At 32.0% G+C, this 18,737-nt stretch overlaps 3 protein-coding genes across 7 annotated transcripts; 2 read left to right on the top strand and 1 right to left on the bottom strand.

The window, feature by feature from the left end:
- Window positions 1-452: 452 nt before the first annotated feature.
- LOC115238944 (lysosomal acid glucosylceramidase-like) lies at window positions 453-12,563 on the top strand. Of its 4 annotated transcripts, none has more exons than XM_029813172.1 (8): window positions 453-707; window positions 8,671-8,746; window positions 9,437-9,758; window positions 10,145-10,410; window positions 10,771-11,196; window positions 11,301-11,386; window positions 11,768-12,060; window positions 12,271-12,563. In XM_029813172.1, exons 2-8 carry the CDS (start codon window positions 8,701-8,703, stop codon window positions 12,380-12,382), a joined length of 1,551 nt encoding a protein of 516 aa, XP_029669032.1. In that variant the 5' UTR covers window positions 453-707; window positions 8,671-8,700; the 3' UTR covers window positions 12,383-12,563. The 4 variants fall into 4 exon arrangements, with proteins under 4 accessions (XP_029669032.1, XP_029669041.1, XP_029669021.1 ...); XM_029813181.1 differs by lacking the exon at window positions 453-707 and adding an exon at window positions 7,794-8,054; XM_029813161.1 differs by lacking the exon at window positions 453-707 and adding an exon at window positions 7,794-8,064.
- Window positions 10,055-14,887, bottom strand: LOC115238934 (39S ribosomal protein S30, mitochondrial). 2 transcript variants are annotated; one of them, XM_029813139.1, is made up of 5 exons: window positions 14,329-14,886; window positions 13,492-14,114; window positions 13,022-13,415; window positions 12,605-12,821; window positions 10,055-10,392 (listed from the first exon to the last, which is right to left on the bottom strand). In XM_029813139.1, the coding sequence occupies exons 1-4, from the start codon at window positions 14,790-14,792 to the stop codon at window positions 12,611-12,613; spliced, it is 1,692 nt and encodes a 563-aa protein (XP_029668999.1). In that variant the 5' UTR covers window positions 14,793-14,886; the 3' UTR covers window positions 10,055-10,392; window positions 12,605-12,610. The 2 variants fall into 2 exon arrangements, with proteins under 2 accessions (XP_029668999.1, XP_029669006.1); XM_029813146.1 differs by lacking the exon at window positions 10,055-10,392 and adding an exon at window positions 11,684-11,840 and having other exon boundaries at window positions 14,329-14,887.
- A 165-nt stretch (window positions 14,888-15,052) lies between these two features.
- LOC115238956 (cyclin-dependent kinase 7) lies at window positions 15,053-17,874 on the top strand. Its single transcript, XM_029813205.1, has 5 exons — window positions 15,053-15,295; window positions 15,521-15,580; window positions 15,661-15,769; window positions 15,910-16,355; window positions 16,492-17,874. The coding sequence occupies exons 1-5, from the start codon at window positions 15,224-15,226 to the stop codon at window positions 16,837-16,839; spliced, it is 1,035 nt and encodes a 344-aa protein (XP_029669065.1). The 5' UTR covers window positions 15,053-15,223; the 3' UTR covers window positions 16,840-17,874.
- The last annotated feature ends 863 nt before the right edge of the window (window positions 17,875-18,737 follow it).

The following is an 18,737-nucleotide window of genomic DNA, read 5'->3' as shown; positions in this document are numbered from 1 at the left end:
GTCATCTATTTATTCCGGGGAAACTTTTTTTCCAAAGATAATGTTATCACTTTATATGTACGTCAAATCGTCACTACCCTTCTTTCGGAAAATCTGCCATTTTTACAGGTCATATACATCGCATATCAGCGCCGACCTTAGGTATGTCTGCTCTTTGGAAAAGAAAATGAAATCTTTTCTATTCCATAAAAATCCCCGCATGTTCTTTCCTCTTATATGTTAAATAAAATCTTTATTTAACACAAAATTTCAACAAATAATAATGTGATTTTTTATAAGAATTTAAAAGCAACTGAAATACAAATTTTCTGCAGCTTTCATCATTTATTGTTCTAAACTATTCATGTTTTTGATGTATTATTGAGCCCGCTACCGTCGTAACCGTATACTTCAATGTAGCCACCGACTTATACAAAGCCGCACCGCGCGGAGATTCCTCATTCGTATCGTAGCCACTTATCGAGCTGTCTGCCCGCCGGAACAAGCTGTTCAGTGTGCTGTTACAAAAGGCAGGACGTATACCGGGAAGCAATTTCAAGGGGAATTCAACGAAGCATCCGCGCGCCGTCACGCTGACGAAGAAAACGGATCACCTACGACAGCATTACGCAATCGGCCTTTTCAACTTATCTTGAGAGACCAGCACTTTCCTCAAGCTGCGTCTCTGATACGGAGTATCGGAAATTTTTTTCTCTTGAAATCATCAGGTACGATATTTCTACTTAACACGTATTATTATTTATTATACACATATTGTATGCTTATCGCGTCACTGATGTCACCACGCATATTTATAGCATTAATAATTAAAACGTAGATTACCTCACAAATCGATAATGCATAGAAAAGAAAGAAAAAAAAGCTTTTAATAGCTGCAAATAGCTTTTGATTGTTGATAAGACAAATTTCTCTACGTTTGTCATCTAACAAACTTTAATATAAATAATTTTAATATATAATATAATCAATATTATATGTATAATATATGTATAATATATATAATCAAAAGCTCTTTAATTTTAAGAATAATGGCGCAAATAAAAAGTCAAATTTAATAAATAAAACTTTTCATGTTTCACATATGCAGAATTGAGTAATTTTATAATTATCATTCATTGAAAACTATAGAAAATGGTAAAACGTTGTTTCTCCGGACAGACCAAATGGCATAATATTAAATTAAACAAGGAAATTAACACAAAGATTGATCTGAATTTTGCAGAGTTATCGAATCTAGCCGCAAAAAATAGCGCGAGTTAATCGAATCTTTTGCGATGTTTCAATTTTACCGAAAGATAGTGTAGAACTGCTGGGGTGTCCAAAATATTCTGCAAGCCTATTATAAGGAAACGGCGCTTTCGAAGGGGACGAATAATCGAGAATAGCGCGAAAGCAATTTTAAGCTTGATTTATCGTCGATCTCCAAAAGAAATCGCGGTTCGCTTGATGCCCGCAGGGTTCTGTGCATGGGAAGAACAGGGGTGTCCTTCTTTCCTTAATCCTAGAAAAGAAGGTGCGACGATGAGACCGGAATTTTATTTTCGGTGAAGAGGAGATAACGATTCATCTCGAAGGCAGCTCGGCATATCGGTTTTCGATTTGCTGCCGGTAATTTTAAGGGAATGGATCGAACGGCTAAAATTTGCACTCGAATTGCTATATATGTATAGCGCATTGCGTTATCCGATTATGTTAGTAATCCGAGATGCGGCTACGCGTGTAGTTAATTATAGTTATATAATTTTAGAATCAAGATATATACATATATCAAGATATATATATATATCACAATCATGTATGAGGCAACGCACAAAAATAAAGGCGCGCGAAACATACAGATTCTTCTTCGAATAAATATTATATTGCTGAAAGAAATTACGTAACGCGCATCTGAGTCACATCGCGTATTCGAAGATCACTAATAAAGATATGATGTTGCTCGAGATGTAATAACATAAAATGAATCGCGCATTTGTTTAATACACAATGCTTGTGTAATTAGTATTATAACATGTTAAGCACAGCATCATCTCCATTTTTTCCTCCACTAGTAGAAGTATATTCGTCATTTCGAAACAATGTTCCATTACAATTATCATAAACTTATCGCAAGTAAAAATTATTTTTCGGTTGTTTCGGGAAGTTGTCATTTTAGTTGCGCGGTATTCGGGACGAAAATCACGGTCAAATATCAGCGGAATAGACGGCGTTTTATGGTTAAACAAAATACGCATTGATGCAATCTGAAGCGGCTATGCAAAGCAGCTGTCGGCAGGCAATAGAGTGCGTGTTATGACGCCCGTCCGATTTCGTCCACCGTAACATTCTATTCTGTAATGCGGATTTGCGTTCGGCATGTTTACGGAAGTGTCCGGCCGCGAATCGCGAATTTAATCGTGAGTGATGAACGGTGAATTGTTTTAATAAAGAAATATACAAAATATGCTTTCGACAGACGAGTTTATTTATTCTATATCTGAATGGTCGCTCTTTATAAAAATAATATTTCCTAATAATGTTTTCAACATCTATGAAAATTCTCAATATAACTCTCAGATATATTTACAAAATTCGTGGATAATAATGAATGTGAGTTTATTCAATCATCGTGAATTGCAATGCTGCCGATCGAAGCACCACTATTCAGTAATACTGGAAATTCCGAACGTATGCCTTGAAAGATTGACAGCCCTAATTTGAAAAGCATAAATTAAAGATTCGAAGAATATTAAATTTTATAAGAACAAGAAATCTGGCAACAATTTCTTGAAAGTATAACTTATATAGAAGATGATAAAATACGTTTTCTTATATAGAAACTATCACTTTAAATACAAATTCAATCTGTATGTCTTTAAGAGAAAGAGAGAGGGACCAAAGAAAAGAAATTAATATTTTACAAAAAAAAAAGAAATTATTTGAAAATCCGAAAGCTTTCATAAGTTCCTGTCAAATTTTACGTAACAATAGTATATATATATATATATATGACAATAGAAATGGTTATTAAACTTTGTACCAAAGTCTTACATAAAACATTTGGTACGTCATTCGTGCTTCCATATATTTTCCACAGCGATAACTAGTTGTAACTAGACCATACATATTCAATTGTCATATATCTTTGTGACGGAATTACCCCAAAAATAAATAATTATCATTTATTACTTTATCTTTTATTACCGCATTATTGTCTAAATATAAAATCATCTATATATTTTATGAATTGCTTCGTTAAATTCAATTAAATAAAAAATTATAGTATTTTTTCAGCAAAATTATCTATTTAAATAGAATTTGAAACAATTTCATATCTCTCTTGTCTATTTATGAAAATCTTGTTTGGGCTGTCGAATATTGTCAATTTATAACAGACAGTTTTGTTGTCGAATAGATTATTCAAAAAACTCAGCCGATCTATAATGTAAAAGCGTTTATATGTCAACGCTGATTTTGCCATTATAAAACGATGAATGTGTGCAAGAGACTGGATGCAGTCGATAAATAAAATGAAGTGAACACGGAATGCAGGGGCCGCTTGGAGGATGAAATAAAATGGCAAAATGCATCCGCATTTGCGAAATGCTCTCTCTCTCTCTATCCTTCTCTCTCCGTCTCCCTTTCTCTCTCTGTCTCCCTTTCTCTTTCTTCCTGCCTTTTTTTCTTCGTAACGCACCAGCCACATGTGCAACCGATGACATCCTGCATGCAGCTCAGCTGCAGTTAACGGTTCAGTCTACTGATTTCAATAATATCGTGTAATTTACATCTCCCGAGTGTAGTCGAAAAACGAATCACGCGCAATACAAATGAGATTCTCGAAATACGGATTGCAATTCGCATACGGCGAGATTTCGCAGTACGCCCTCAATTATTTCCGACACGGTGTCGTTATTATTTCCGCGGATGCTGTTCATAAGTTTGTATCGCGCCCTGCCACATCTCTAAATTTTGTATATTTTGCACGAGCGATAGAATGATTCGCCGAATTATCCAGTTGACAATGCACAATGCATCCTGTTAAATGATGCGTGAATCGAACGAATTCCGCCCAAAATTTTCAACGATAAGTGCGAGCAATAAATTTCGCGCGAATCAACGCATTCTCACCGATGTATAGTCCATTAATATAATTCGTACCTTTCACGCGTCATTATTAATTTTAACTATCTGCCGACAAATACGAATTTGCATACCGATCGATTCGCATATCGCGACAGCAGTACTTACCCCCATAGAGCATTACAAGGTAAAAAATTTTTCGCGTTTACAAAGATATTTAAATTATTATAGGGTCTCCGCACAAAAATCTATAATATTCATATTATTAGTTAAAATACGAATTATAATACAAGTTAAAAAACTTTAAATGCAAGTTATATACAAGATTATAGATGCTGATACATTATATCGATATTATTACCCCGATATTATCATCTTTATTCGCGCAATCAAAGGGAGGAGCAATGTTTGCAACCTCGGCATATACAGGCACTCGATATCATATGACAACATGAGCAGAGATTGTCTCGCATCCGCCTTTCTAATTGCGATGAACATTGCAGTTCATCACATACGGCACGGAATTCCGTGTCAATTGTACCAAACATCTCCAATATAGTTATATTAAAATATATACTGCTGTGTACGGGACGAGAATTATATCACCATCAATCGTATTCGGTACCATCGATATATAACAAAATTTCACGCTTATATGCCATTTATCAATCATTAAGATCCGATTGGACAGATGTCCATTAGCACTGTTTTTAATTAATTACATGTTTGTAAATAAATCTTGGCTTTCTTTTTGTTCGTTTAATATCGCATATTATTTGACAATTTACTTTCCGGCGTTTATAAATATTTTTTTATAAGCTTAAGAGTTATATTTCACTGAGACCGAAGTTTAACATCGATCACTATTTTCCAAACGACCTATTTTACTATACCGTACATTTTGCAACGAACTATGAAAACGCATCATTCCTATTTCTTGCTTTATGACGTTGTGGAAAATTAGCTTTACAGATTGTATAATTTGTCAAATAAGAGTTTCAGAGCTTTCAGTGTAAATAAAGAATTTTACACGGCGGAAGCGTCCATTTGTAATTAAGAGACGTAATCATGGCGCAAGAGACGCGTAAGCTTTGCAAATCTACGAAGATTTAACAGATACGTGCAAAATTGCATTGGCGAATCCCGCGGGAAATCTGCAAGCATATGCTCGAAACGCACGAGCGAATCTGCATTTGTACGTGCGAGAGGTATCGGGGTCGCGCGCCTTAGTGTTTTCAATTTCCTGCGTTTCGGGGCGACGACGACGACGACGACGACGACGACGATGCCGAACAGACGTAGCGGCACGTCCCGTTCATCGACGTGCGGCTACGTGACGAAAATGACGATACCACCTCGTAAATTTCGTTGCGTGTCTCGCAAAAAGCCGAGATCTCACGGCCGTAGCGGATAAGCGTTTCTCCGAGTGAGAGATGCGGCTGCGACAGTTCCGCACGCGAGCGACCGCGCGACACTCAACGGGAGAGACGTATCGCTTTGCTACAAAATTGAATATGTCACACTTCTCAAATCCTTTATCCTTTATCTCATGCCGTCGTTTCCATCGCCGACGACGATGAGAATGATGACAACGATGACGGCTGACTCGTCCTGGTCGAGATTATGTCTCGCGTACCGAAAATTTAGCGAGAATGTACTGAGTATGAATCTCTATAGAACTACATGTTCTTAAAGCACTAACGATAATAAGTATCAAGTTGATTCAAAAGTTTATTTCATTTTTTCCTATATGGCTCTCTCTTAAATTAAAAACAATTGTCATGCGCACAGCGTATCTCTTTTTCATACCCGCTTAAATTCTTCAGCTTTATCTATCTAACGGCAGTCTAATTTCACGACAGATACATATAAAAAAGTTGGCAAAGTGAAAGGCAAAAACTTACGTGCGCGGTCGGAAGAGGCGGCGGCGGTGCGATATTTCGCGGGGAGAAGTTAATTACAAAAAAACTCTTGCAAAAGCGAGCTACGGCGTAACGAGGAGCAAATAACGTTTGATTACCGCTTACGTTCGTAATTATCTCGATTAACTTCGCAATAGGTATATCATAGTTCCGTCGATTCAACAAAATTAAGGCCTGAAACTCGAAAGAACCCTGATCGTATAATTCTCAAGCTATTTGCTCATCTTTATTATATATTATAATTTTGTAACAAAATTAATAGTCTTCCAAAATATATTTGGACAAAACATTTTCTGAGATAGAAGTTTATAAAAATAAAGTGAGGATCTGTTGGTGAAACTTGCACACGAATTCGAAGATTTTGCAGAATTTTTGAAGATATGAATTCAGATTGCTCTCTATCGCGAAACAAGATATATTTTCATTGCGGTTGAGAAAACTTTTATGAATGAATTTTTAAGGACATACACAACAAAGTATATACTATAATATTATAAAAATTGATGAAATGATTACTTATTGAAAAAAAAATGAACAACGATGTCCAATAGACAAATCTCTCTCTCTCTCTCTCTCTCTCTCTCTCTCTGTCTGTCACTCTCTCTCTCTCTCTCTCTCTCTCTAGACTCTCTCTTTCTCTCTGTCTGTCTGTCTGTCACTCTCTCTCTCTCTCTCTCTCTCTCTAGACTCTCTCTTTCTCTCTGTCTGTCTGTCTGTCACTCTCTCTCTCTCTCTCTCTCTCTCTAGACTCTCTCTTTCTCTCTGTCTGTCTGTCTGTCACTCTCTCTCTCTCTCTCTCTCTCTCTAGACTCTCTCTTTCTCTCTGTCTGTCTGTCTGTCACTCTCTCTCTCTCTCTCTCTCTCTCTAGACTCTCTCTTTCTCTCTGTCTGTCTGTCTGTCACTCTCTCTCTCTCTCTCTCTCTCTCTAGACTCTCTCTTTCTCTCTGTCTGTCTCTCTCTCTCTCTCTCTCTCTCTCTCTCTCTCTCTAGACTCTCTCTTTCTCTCTGTCTGTCTGTCTGTCACTCTCTCTCTCTCTCTCTCTCTCTCTTTCTCTCTCTCTCGGATATGATTTAAAGAATAATATTCTCAATTATAAATACAAAGCCATTCATAATGGCAAAATTTTAAAAAAATCTTGAACATTTCAAAATTAAAACTTTGTTATAATTGAAGAATCAATTTCAGAAGACAAGCATTCAACAAAACGGCAATAGAACGATTAATACTTTTAGCAATGTATGTTGTGATATTTAATATAATTAATTTTATAACATGAATAAACAATTAACCCCCGTTTCCAATTAGTATTTACACTAATTAAACTAAATTTTTACATCCTGGAGCCTATTGTTATCCAAATCTTTGGATAATATGTCATTATTATACTACAAGTTAATGGACTACAAGAGGATATTAAATTATGCCATACAAGTACGGCGTTCCCATTAGTGAAATTTCGAGCCCAAAAGCGCTTTTATCTTTAATAATATGTAAATTTTTGAAAATATTCTTAAAAAATGTATGATATACGATAAATTATTATATATTTTGCATAATTTCAATGTATTTATAAGACATTTGCATCGAATTAACATAAATATATTGTTAGCAACACACAACACAATTGGCAATAATATTTTTATATTGCAACTTGATTTTTTTTCCTTGAATTGCCCTCTTGAAAAATTCAGTATATATGTAATAAACGTAGCAGCTAACCACAATTTTGAGTTTAAGCTATTACTTATAAATATACCTTATATCAACTCGTTTAATGATATAATGACAGTATAAAGATCTCTCACATTTTGTATATTGTTAAACATAATGTAAATACAAATTCAATGCAAGTCAGAACAATTCAACCTTGTTTCTTAAAATAATAAAATGTGTATTAGTTAAAGTCTTATTACTGATAAATTCGTGGAAACAGTTTATCACCATGTGCCGATAGGCATATGATTACCGTTACAAATAACGTTGCATTATTCTTCAGTTATTAACTAGAAGAACCACTGCGGAACCGAGAATAGTAACGCTTCTGCATCAAGAATAGTGAAATTTGAAGGTATATTCAGGTACGATATATAGCGGACAAAAACCAAATATATAGAAACATAAAATAGAGAAACCTTCTTTAAAGCCAAATTAATAAATTTCAAAGTGCAAATAATCCTTCCTTCAGTCTAGAGAGAGTCCTTAGATTTTGTGCAAATTCACATGAAAACTTAAAATTTATCTGAGTTAGGGATTAATCGATTTTACATCTAATATTCTCTCTCGTCGAAAATCGTGTACGTACTCGTAACGTAAGTTGTGAAAAGATAAATGAAACGCTTCGCTTACGGTTACGAAAAATGCGATAAAATAGAAGTGAAAGTAAACGCGCAGTAATGCTTTTATATATAAATATACACATTATTAGAAAAATACGGAATGAAACACTGTCGATTAAATAAAACATGGTGAGTAACAATAAATAACATACACACACACACACACACGGTCTTTTGACTGGCTCGATGACTGTTATCGCAATATGTGCAGTTAGAATAATATCGCACAATCATCACGTACGCAAACAGATATACTGTGATAATGTGACTATAAGATTTTTTACAATCAATGATAAGTATTTCTTTTGGAATCAAAAGAGATTAATATACTTTATCGTACATTCTCAGATTAATAACAAATTGGTCGTCTTATTAAAAATGCTGCGTGCTATAATTCTGATTGTCACCTTTGTTGCAGTGAAAGGTAAGTAATGTTCAATATACGCAATATGCTTCAATACGTGCATGACATTTTATTTTTGAACGTGAAAAGTTTTTTAAATCATCACGACAATAAAATTTTTCACGAAAAAGACGTTACATATTTTGTTCTCTTTTATTTAAACGTTATCAATATTGCAATGTAACAACTTTCTTGTTTTTCGAAATTTCGATAAATACATTTTTTTAAAGTAAAAGAAAGGAAGAGACAAAATGTTATATGTAAAATATCTTCTGAAAACTTTTGTGTATAAAATTGTTCTATGTTCTGTGTATCTAATCTCGAAATAATCGCATTCATTATGCTTTTTTACGTAACGAAAATATGGTATATTTATATCAGTTATTTTGCATCGCTTTAACATACTATTTCAAAACTCAATGAATCATAAAATGAATATTAAAAAAATTTTTTTAACATATATTTTAAACGATTCATTTAAAAACTCTCGTTTATAATCAACACTATAATTCGAACTTATTAAAACAACTGAATCTAATTTGACGACAGAATAGAGTTATTTTTTTCTCGACACAGGATAGTCAATATTTCTACAAAATCTTATCGTTATCAGATCTTTTTTAAGATTTTCATTGCTTGTCGATAAGAAGAGTATACGTGATAGTTTAAATATTGAAACATTTAATTTGAAATTTGTCTATCTTGTTGTAGGCGATGGATGCATACCACTTTCGTTTGGAAAAAATGGTAATGTGTGCATCTGTAATTCAACATATTGTGACACAATAAAAGTGCCGCAACTGCGAAAGGACCAGTTTCTCTGGTACATTTCCACCAAAGATGGCAAAATGATGGAATATTCCATTAATAATTTCTCCGAGAATGAAGTTAAGAATATGTCTGAGACTAAAGTTCTCACATTGGACAGTAGTGAGAAGTATCAAAAAATATTTGGATTCGGCGGAGCAATGACTGATGCCGCTGCACTCAATATTAGAACTCTCAGTAATGAGACTCAACACCAATTACTCGAGTATATAACTAGTTTTATATAAGAACAGCAATAATATCTGTCTAAAAAGCGACGAAAACCAAGAGAATCATAATAAACATTAATGATATAATCAATTCTAATTAACTTTAAATATATTCTTTTGCCGGTGTTCTTCACAGAGAACAAGCGATAGTAGTAGAATTATCAGAGTCATTATTTTGCAAACTTCTATATAATGTCAGAATTGAACGATACGCGGTATTGAACGGTATTAACTGGTATTGAAATATAAAACCTAAAACCATTCGGGGGTAAAATGATTTACCAATGGTGTGTCGGATTTTAGGAAATCGCCGCAAATTTATTTAACGGGATTTAATCCATTTCTCATGATATCATCATCTCTCACGTATAATTATTTTCAGGTCGTATTTTGGTTCCACTGGTATCGGATATACATATTGCCGCATACCTATCGCAGGTACAGACTTCTCGACGAGACCATATACGTACGACGACGTACCCGGCGATATTACATTAAGTAATTTCAGCCTTGTGAAGGAAGACGACTATAAAATCCAGTATCTACAGCATATCAAAAATATTATGTCTAATCCAGACGATCTAAGGCTATTTACTACTGCGTGGTCTGCTCCGGCCTGGATGAAAAACACTGACAACATAAAGTGGGGTAATTATGATTCGATAAAGTACAAAATTTTATTCGGGAAAATCGGATTTTTTACAAAACTATTAATGCTATTAACAAGTGGATATTTTTTTCAACAATAAAATATAATTTAAAAATTAATTTTTTTTTAATTATTTTAATTTAATTTTTAATTAATTTAATTTAATTTGCGTCCACATCGCACATATAACAGCGCTTATAATTAATTTTATTTGTTTCTTGTTTTGCGCCTATATCACGCATCCGGCTCTGATTAGCCTTTTTTACTATTGAATTTTTTTTTATTTGTGAATATGCGAGACAGATGAGACGTTATAATATTAGGAGATATAAAATACATAATGCACAATGATTCAACAGGTGCCTTGAAATCCGAATATAAGCAACTTTATGCTGATTACATCAAGAAATTCTTTGATGCGTATAAAGAGCGTGGTATAGAAATATGGGGTATAACGCCCGGCAACGAGCCATTAGACGGACTTATCCCATTCTTCCCTTTCAATGCTATGCTCTGGATGCCCGATGAAGAAGCAGAATGGTCCGTAAATTATTTAGCTCCGACTTTGTCCGGATACAAAGATCTCGTTTATATGGCAATGGACGATCAACGTTACGAATTACCGTGGTATCCCGACATAATGTTCGAAAATCAGAAGGCTAAAGATTTATTTTCCGGTATTGCCTTCCATTGGTATGCAGATGAAGTATTTTCACCAGACAGAATAACCGATACGCATAATAAATATCCGGACAAGTTTTTAATAATGACCGAGGCATGCACCGGTAAGCGTAATTAAATGTTCCACAATTAATAATGAAGATGATAAAAAATTGTAATAACTTTTTTCGAAAAACCTCAAAATGTTTACATAATTTTCATTTCACAGGTAGTTCAGGTACCGATTCTTTCGGACCAAAGGTACAATTAGGATCATGGAATCGAGGAGAACGATATATACTAGATATAATAGAGGTTTGTATATGTTAAAATTAATAAATTTATATTCTAAACCGAAATATATAGACATTTGGTCTCATTTTGAATTTAGCTTGCTTTTGGATTAGCTAATAAAAAATATTTTTAATATAAGCATAAAATGAGAATCTATCCAGGACATCTAACTTTAAATGCACATTAAAAATTTTTAGAGATACTAAAGTTCAAATATAATATCGCTTAATTAATCCAATTTATATCTGGTATTATACAGAATTTTGTTATATAAGATGCGTTAAGTTCATTATATAAGGACAACAATGATATCATATATGTGTATATATATATATATTTTCTTTTTTTTAAGATACTTTGTTTTAAATTTAAATTGTAAAATTCACGAGAATATATTTCCAGAATTTATCACATTGGGCGAATGGATGGATAGATTGGAATATAGCGCTCAATGAGATTGGTGGGCCAAATTGGGCTGAAAATAATGTAGATTCACCTATTATTGTAATACCGCAGAAAGATCAGTTCTATAAACAGCCTATGTTCTATGCAATTTCTCATTTTAGCAAGTTTGTACCAGGCGGCTCTTATAGAATTTCTTCCACAGAAGGAATATTTCCCTTCTTTCAGAACAAAATTAAATCGATAGCTTTCTTGACGCCCGAACAAAGAGTTATTGTTGTGATTGTTAACAAGTTAGTAAATCTATTTACATCACTAATTCCGACATGATATGTAATAATATAGTTTATTCTTAAAAGAATGTAAAAAATGAAATTTACGAATTATTTCCTAAACTGGCGCATATTTTTGTTTTCTTGATAACCCATTAGATTTATTTAAATATATAATCCGAAATCTTTATCTTTTTTTTTTTTTTTTTTTTTTTTTTTTTTTTGTTACAGGGATGATGATTCTGCTGCTTTGACAATCAAAGATAAGATTGGAAACAAAATAATAGATATAAACTTACCCCCAAGATCTTTCCATACAATATCATATTTGGCAGAGCAGTAATATTACATGTATACTCATGTAAAATACAAATGGAGAATATCTTTATGAAATTTTTTAGTTTTCTTAAAGGAAAGGACGAAACGTACAATATTTTGTACAACTTTTTTATAAGGAATAAAGATGGATTGTATGTTATATGGAAATACATATAAAAATTGATATAAATATAATTATCTTTTAATCATTGGTATATTTATGCATTCAATGTGGTGTTATACGTACTTGTAATCATGGATAATATGTTTTCGCCCATCGTCCTATCTTTCTCTTCTTAGGATTCGTTCGTAAACATCTCGGTATATAGGGTGGCTGATGATCATCTAACCTACGTTTGAATATTCTGATACCAAATTCCCATGGTTCTCGTTTCTTATCCATAGGACGAGTTTTATGTTGTATAAGATAGATCTTTTGCCAATCATATATTTCTGGTATTCGTCTAAAAAAAATATGTTGCAGATATAATAAATTAATAAATATAAATATTCCTATTAACTGTCATTAAATTCTCTATTCTTGTTAAGATATAAAATAGTTCATATATACACAATTATTAAAATAATATTTCATGTTGTTAATATTATTATAACATTATTATAATGTTATATTTTGAAAATTATTTATACTGTTATTACACACCTTAATCTTGGCCTGTTACACACAAGATGCTTATACTGTTTCTCAAGCCAATTTCTTTTTTCACCACCTTTTATATTGGCTATTAGTTTAATGGATTGCCCTAAATATGGTTTCAAATCTACACCTATCCTTTCCTCAGGGATATTTGTGTAAAACTTAATCAAAGTCTTGAGGACTTCTTCATTTAAACCATAAACTTTTTCATTTTCTATCTTATCAAATAATTTTATCGGGTTTGTGATCCAACACAGGTTACGTTTTGGATTTTCATCAGCATATTCAGAGTGTATCAATGTAGTATTAAGTTGGTAAACAAAGAACGACCACCATTGCCCATCTGTTATAACCGTTTGAGTGGTTAAGGGATATGTAATATCATTAAAAGTAGAAAAACCTGAAATTTTATACATATATGTATAAAACTAATATTCAAGTTAGTATTTAAAACATAACATTGAACATATAGATACCTTGGTAACAGGCTTGTGACAATAACCAACTATAAGATGCTAATATTGCCTGTACAGTAAGTGCTTCAAATGTATCATCATATTTTTTTAATCTTTTTTGCAAACTTGTGCAATTATGATAAGATAAGAATCCAAATTCATTTTCATCACCAGGCCAGAATCCAGGAATATTAGTCAAATGTCTCCGACCAAGTCTATAAGTCAATACTAATGGACACATCTTAAATGTAGGTACCTCCAAAGCTGGATTTGTACATTCGCTTAAAGGAATAATCTCTCTCAAAGGATGCTTATATCTCAAATGCATGGCAGGATGACCCAGATATTGAACAGGCAAATCTACCGGGTCGTCAATAGAATTTCTCAAACTTTTAATTCTTTTTCTGTATCTCTTTGTAAAGGGGGGAGGATCTATACCACCAGTAAACCAAGATGCTTCCAATCTCGGCTCGATATCAACTTCTGTTTGTAATAAATGTGGATACATAGAAGAGAGATGTATCAGTATTGTTCTATTAATTTTTTGAATGAGTCCTTGACATATATTATTCTTTATTTTCAATTCCTTTTCTAAATTCACAATATTTTCATCTGATGTACCAGTTTCAATTTCATGCTCTCTTCTGCAACATTATAATATATTCATATAAGAAAAGAAATAACTTCCAAATCTATGCAACTTGAGCACAAATAAATAATTGTAAATAGTCAATAATACTAGCTAGTAATAAACAGATAACAATCAATAGATAAATTGAACATTTGTATGGTTCCGTATATTATAAATAAAAAAATACTTTTAATTCGCAACAAAATATAATAGAAATATATACCAACCTTCTGATACAATGTTCAAAGATTATATTATCTTCTATGTCATTTTTTATTGCTTGTACAATGCAATCTAACTGCTCAGTGGAAATTACATTGTTGTAGTATGCTGGAAGACCAGGCTCTTTGATGATGTGTGTCCTTGTAATATACTGTGCATGTGACAAAGAATTGTATGGTATTACATGTTCATTTAAGAACAGCGATTTCCAACCATAATATCGTGGCATATTAAACTCGAACAGCTTCTCTTCTACAGTTTTTAAACTCTTGATCTTTTCATGCCAAGTTTGCTTCTTCCTCTTCAACCTAGCTTTCCAGTTTAACTCTTCGATGGGTGGATACACCGGTTCTACCGTGTCTTTAACTTCATCCTTTACTTCGCTGATAGCGGAGATGCTATATCTCTTCTGTTTCCCATATTTCGTTACCGTATTAAACAGTAACTTTTGTCGAATTTGAACAAACATACTCCCAACTTCCAACACTTCTAAGCAGAACTAGCAGAAGTGACCCAAAAACCAAATATTGCTCCGACTTGAGAAAAGATGTGTTTTCAATAGAACTTAAGCAATAGGGTGCGTTCTAAAATCTACTCGGAATAAAGTAGCGTTTGATTAGCCTATTAGGACAAAGAGTCTTTTGCCCTGATTGGTCAATTAAATGTTACTGTATGTATATATGTGACGAGTAGATTTTCGAACACAATTCTTTAATTTTTAATTGCGTGTTGCGTTTGTGTGTTGCTTGAGTCTCCATTCTGACATTACTGGTTACTGGCATGGCCATGCGCTCTTTTAGGCTTTTCTCTGATATCGAGAGAAATAATATATATTGTATGTAGTATGTAAAACGGGCGTATTATTTAAAAATATTCGTAGTAAAAAAGCAAAACACGTATATGAAACAAATGTTTGCAGTAATGGAAAAAGTGCGAAGATACGAGAAAATCGATTTTTTAGGCGAAGGACAGGTTACAAAACATTTTTTGTCACTTTCATAATTTTATATAAAATTATATAAAAATTATATATTATACATATATACACACACATATATATATAATAAATGCTTTTACTTGTTTAATACACATAGTATATGTACATGTAGATTTGTTTATATTGATTATAATCTTATATATGATCTTATTATACACAATATTATAAATATAATATAAATACATTATCATATATTCCAGTTTGCCACAGTTTATAAAGCAAAAGATGAAGAAACGAATAAAATAGTTGCTGTGAAAAAGGTTACTTTTTTTCATTATAGAAAATATATTTTATATAATTTATATTTTTTATCAACTTGTATTAATGTTTATATTTTTAGATCAAAGTTGGAAGTCGTGCAGAAGCCAAAGATGGCATAAACAGAACTGCTTTGCGAGAAATCAAATTACTGCAAGAGTTAAAGCATGATAATATCATTGGCTTATTGGGTATGTGTTATTTTTATATTTTAATGTAAAGATTTGATTAATAATTTATTAAAAGTAAAACAGTAATATAATATATAATTATATATACAGTTTTACATAAAAATAAATTTTTATTGTTATAAGTATAATTTCAACTTCAGATGTTTTCGGCCATAAATCCAATGTATCCTTAGTATTTGATTTTATGGACACTGATCTGGAAGTAATAATAAAGGATAACAATATAGTTTTAACTGCAGCAAATATCAAAGCATACATGATCCAAACACTGCAAGGCCTAGAATATCTTCATTTTAATTGGATACTTCATAGAGATTTAAAACCAAATAATTTACTGGTAAATTCAGAAGGTGTTCTAAAAATTGGAGATTTTGGCTTAGCAAAATTTTTTGGATCACCTAATCGGATAAATACTCATCAAGTTGTCACGAGATGGTACAGAGCACCTGAATTACTTTACGGTGCTAGACTTTATGGAACTGGAATTGATATGTGGGCAATAGGTTGTATATTAGCTGAACTTTTGCTACGGGTACCATTTTTACCTGGTGAATCTGATTTGGACCAACTCACTAGAATATTTCAGGTAATTTGTATCTACTAAAATATTTTTATCAATCTTTAGGATATTGTTATAATTCTTAAATTATCAAAAAATTATTTTATTATATATATATAATTTTTCTCTGTTGTCTTCATCGAATATTTTCTCTATTGTTTAGACACTGGGTACTCCAACGGAAGAAACATGGCCGGGAATGACTGAATTACCAGATTTCATTCAATTCAAACCCTTTCCTGGAACACCACTGAAGCATATATTTACTGCTGCTGGTGATGATCTTTTGGATTTAATTGCTAGTTTCTTGAATGTGAACCCATTAGAAAGATGTACATGCGATCAAGCACTGCAGATGCCATATTTCAGTAACAAACCTGCACCTACACCTGGACCTAAATTGCCTCTACCTACAACTATTAAACGTCAACGTGAAGAAAGACCTAGCTTAAAAAGAAAACTGCTTGAGTCTCTAGAAGGTGCCTCTTTAGCTAAAAGATTGCAATTTTAATCATGATTGATATTACAAGTGGATCATTTGCAAGATACAATAATCTCAGAAAATTAGAGAAATAGAAATTTGTAATACTGCATGTGCAAATATTATATCACACATTGCAGTGCAGATAATATACAAATATATACTAGAATTTTCCTCGAATAATTATCTGCATATACACATGAAATAAACACGTGTTTTTGTTTAAAAAAATTTTACGAATGTATATATTATATAATATATATAATATTCAGGACTTTTTATATAAAACTTGCACAAAATTTGATAAGAAATTATAATAATAATTCTAATGCGAATATTAGAAAAATTCTCTTTTCTGAGCAAATCACAATATTTTCGATTATTAATGGTTGATAGAGATTGAATAAGAAATAGGAAGAATTGCATATAACAGGTATAGCAATAATAATATGCGCGTTGAAAAATACAATGTTTTATGTTGCATTATCTTTATTAACTTAAAAATTAGTAAGGAACGCTTGATACTCGAACGATTTTGTAAATTGTGAAACATTCAATTTGAAGTAGTATAGCAGAAGTAGTAAAGAGGTGATTGAATCACAAACCAATATAGTATTAATCTCAAGTAAATTATCTTTTAACTTGGATTGATCTTCACAATAACTGCAAATGTTCTGATAGCATATTTCAATTCACACTATGATTGTGTGTTTATGTTATTGATGTATTAATTGGCTTCTCAAAAAAAAAGGAAAAACAAAATAAATTACAGAAGCTTCTTTGCAAATTAATGAGTTTTGATTAAAAACTTTATGTTCTGTGTGTATGTGATTCTGCTAATGTACATTTTGTAAATAATGTTCATATTTGATTGTACTGTGTTGAAAATATCTCCAAGTATTGTTAGAGTATCTGTCTCTGATATACATATATATATATGTACATACATATAACTACATGTAACTACATGTAACTGTAAATCAATACTGCTGTACAACAAAAATACAATTTCGTACAAGATTATTTTTAATTTATTATATTAATGCACACACGTTAATGACAAAGGGCGAATAAGGAATTGGAAGAAAAAAAAAGATATATACATAAGCATAACTTAAGATGATAGCATTTAAATACTGAAACAATTTATGCTTATGTGCGCATTCTGTATATATACTTCGTTCTCAAAATGATTAAATTCAAGAGCAAAAAATTCTTTCTAACATAAACTGCATAATTAATTTTTCTTTATATTGCCAACTATATTACAGTTATTACAAGTATATGTATCTTCGTTTTAGACCAAATCGCCTACAGTTTGATAACAATGGGTAAATTATAAGTAATTTAATTAAAAATCTGACTTCAAAAAGTACCATAAAATGCCGTAAATGATAAATTAACAGATTGTACTGTGGTCCCTTTCATTCGAATTGAATTATAATATCTATGTATTATCTCTGTATAATCAACACACAGCAAATGCTCTTAAGTGTATATATTGTTAAGTATTGAAATTCTCAAGAAAATAATAGAGGAAACAACAATCGATGGAAACGAAAAATGTAACTGAATAATCCGTTTCAAATAAAAAGATTAAGCACTAGTTTAGATATAGAAGCACATGATTAGATATAGAATAATTATAATGTTAAAATATTATTGAGAGATTTACGCAAAAGATGAATACAAGCTCTTTGCTGTTATTATATACAGCCATTAAAAAATTTATAAATTAAATATGATCACAGGACGAATTCAGCCAGTGCTTTAAAATGTATCACTAAATACACTAATGAAATTATTTCATGTTTGTTCTTTCATAAAAACAACCAAAAATTATGATAAGCTATTAAATGTGTTGCTACCACTCGATACCATGATTATGTTCTAATTTTGTTGCTGTGATGTGTGTATATATATATATA

The sequence above is a fragment of the Formica exsecta genome, unplaced genomic scaffold, assembly GCF_003651465.1.
Source record: "Formica exsecta isolate Colony F162 unplaced genomic scaffold, ASM365146v1 scaffold116, whole genome shotgun sequence".
NCBI lineage: Eukaryota > Metazoa > Arthropoda > Insecta > Hymenoptera > Formicidae > Formica > Formica exsecta.
Note: the sequence above shows the minus strand (reverse complement) of the source record. Positions and strands in the feature narration are given on the sequence as shown.

Coding starts and splice junctions, on each gene's coding strand:
- LOC115238944 (XM_029813172.1), top strand. CDS start 8,701: ATGCTGCGTGCTATAATTCTGATTGTCACCTTTGTTGCAGTGAAAG. Junction 10,411..10,770: donor CACTGACAACATAAAGTGGG/GTAATTATGATT, acceptor ATGATTCAACAG/GTGCCTTGAAATCCGAATAT. Junction 11,197..11,300: donor AATGACCGAGGCATGCACCG/GTAAGCGTAATT, acceptor TTCATTTCACAG/GTAGTTCAGGTACCGATTCT.
- LOC115238934 (XM_029813146.1), bottom strand. CDS start 14,792: ATGTTTGTTCAAATTCGACAAAAGTTACTGTTTAATACGGTAACGAAA. Junction 14,115..14,328: donor TTTGAACATTGTATCAGAAG/GTTGGTATATAT, acceptor ATAATGTTGCAG/AAGAGAGCATGAAATTGAAA. Junction 13,416..13,491: donor GTCACAAGCCTGTTACCAAG/GTATCTATATGT, acceptor ATAAAATTTCAG/GTTTTTCTACTTTTAATGAT.
- LOC115238956 (XM_029813205.1), top strand. CDS start 15,224: ATGAAACAAATGTTTGCAGTAATGGAAAAAGTGCGAAGATACGAGAAA. Junction 15,770..15,909: donor TAATATCATTGGCTTATTGG/GTATGTGTTATT, acceptor TTTCAACTTCAG/ATGTTTTCGGCCATAAATCC. Junction 16,356..16,491: donor AACTCACTAGAATATTTCAG/GTAATTTGTATC, acceptor TCTATTGTTTAG/ACACTGGGTACTCCAACGGA.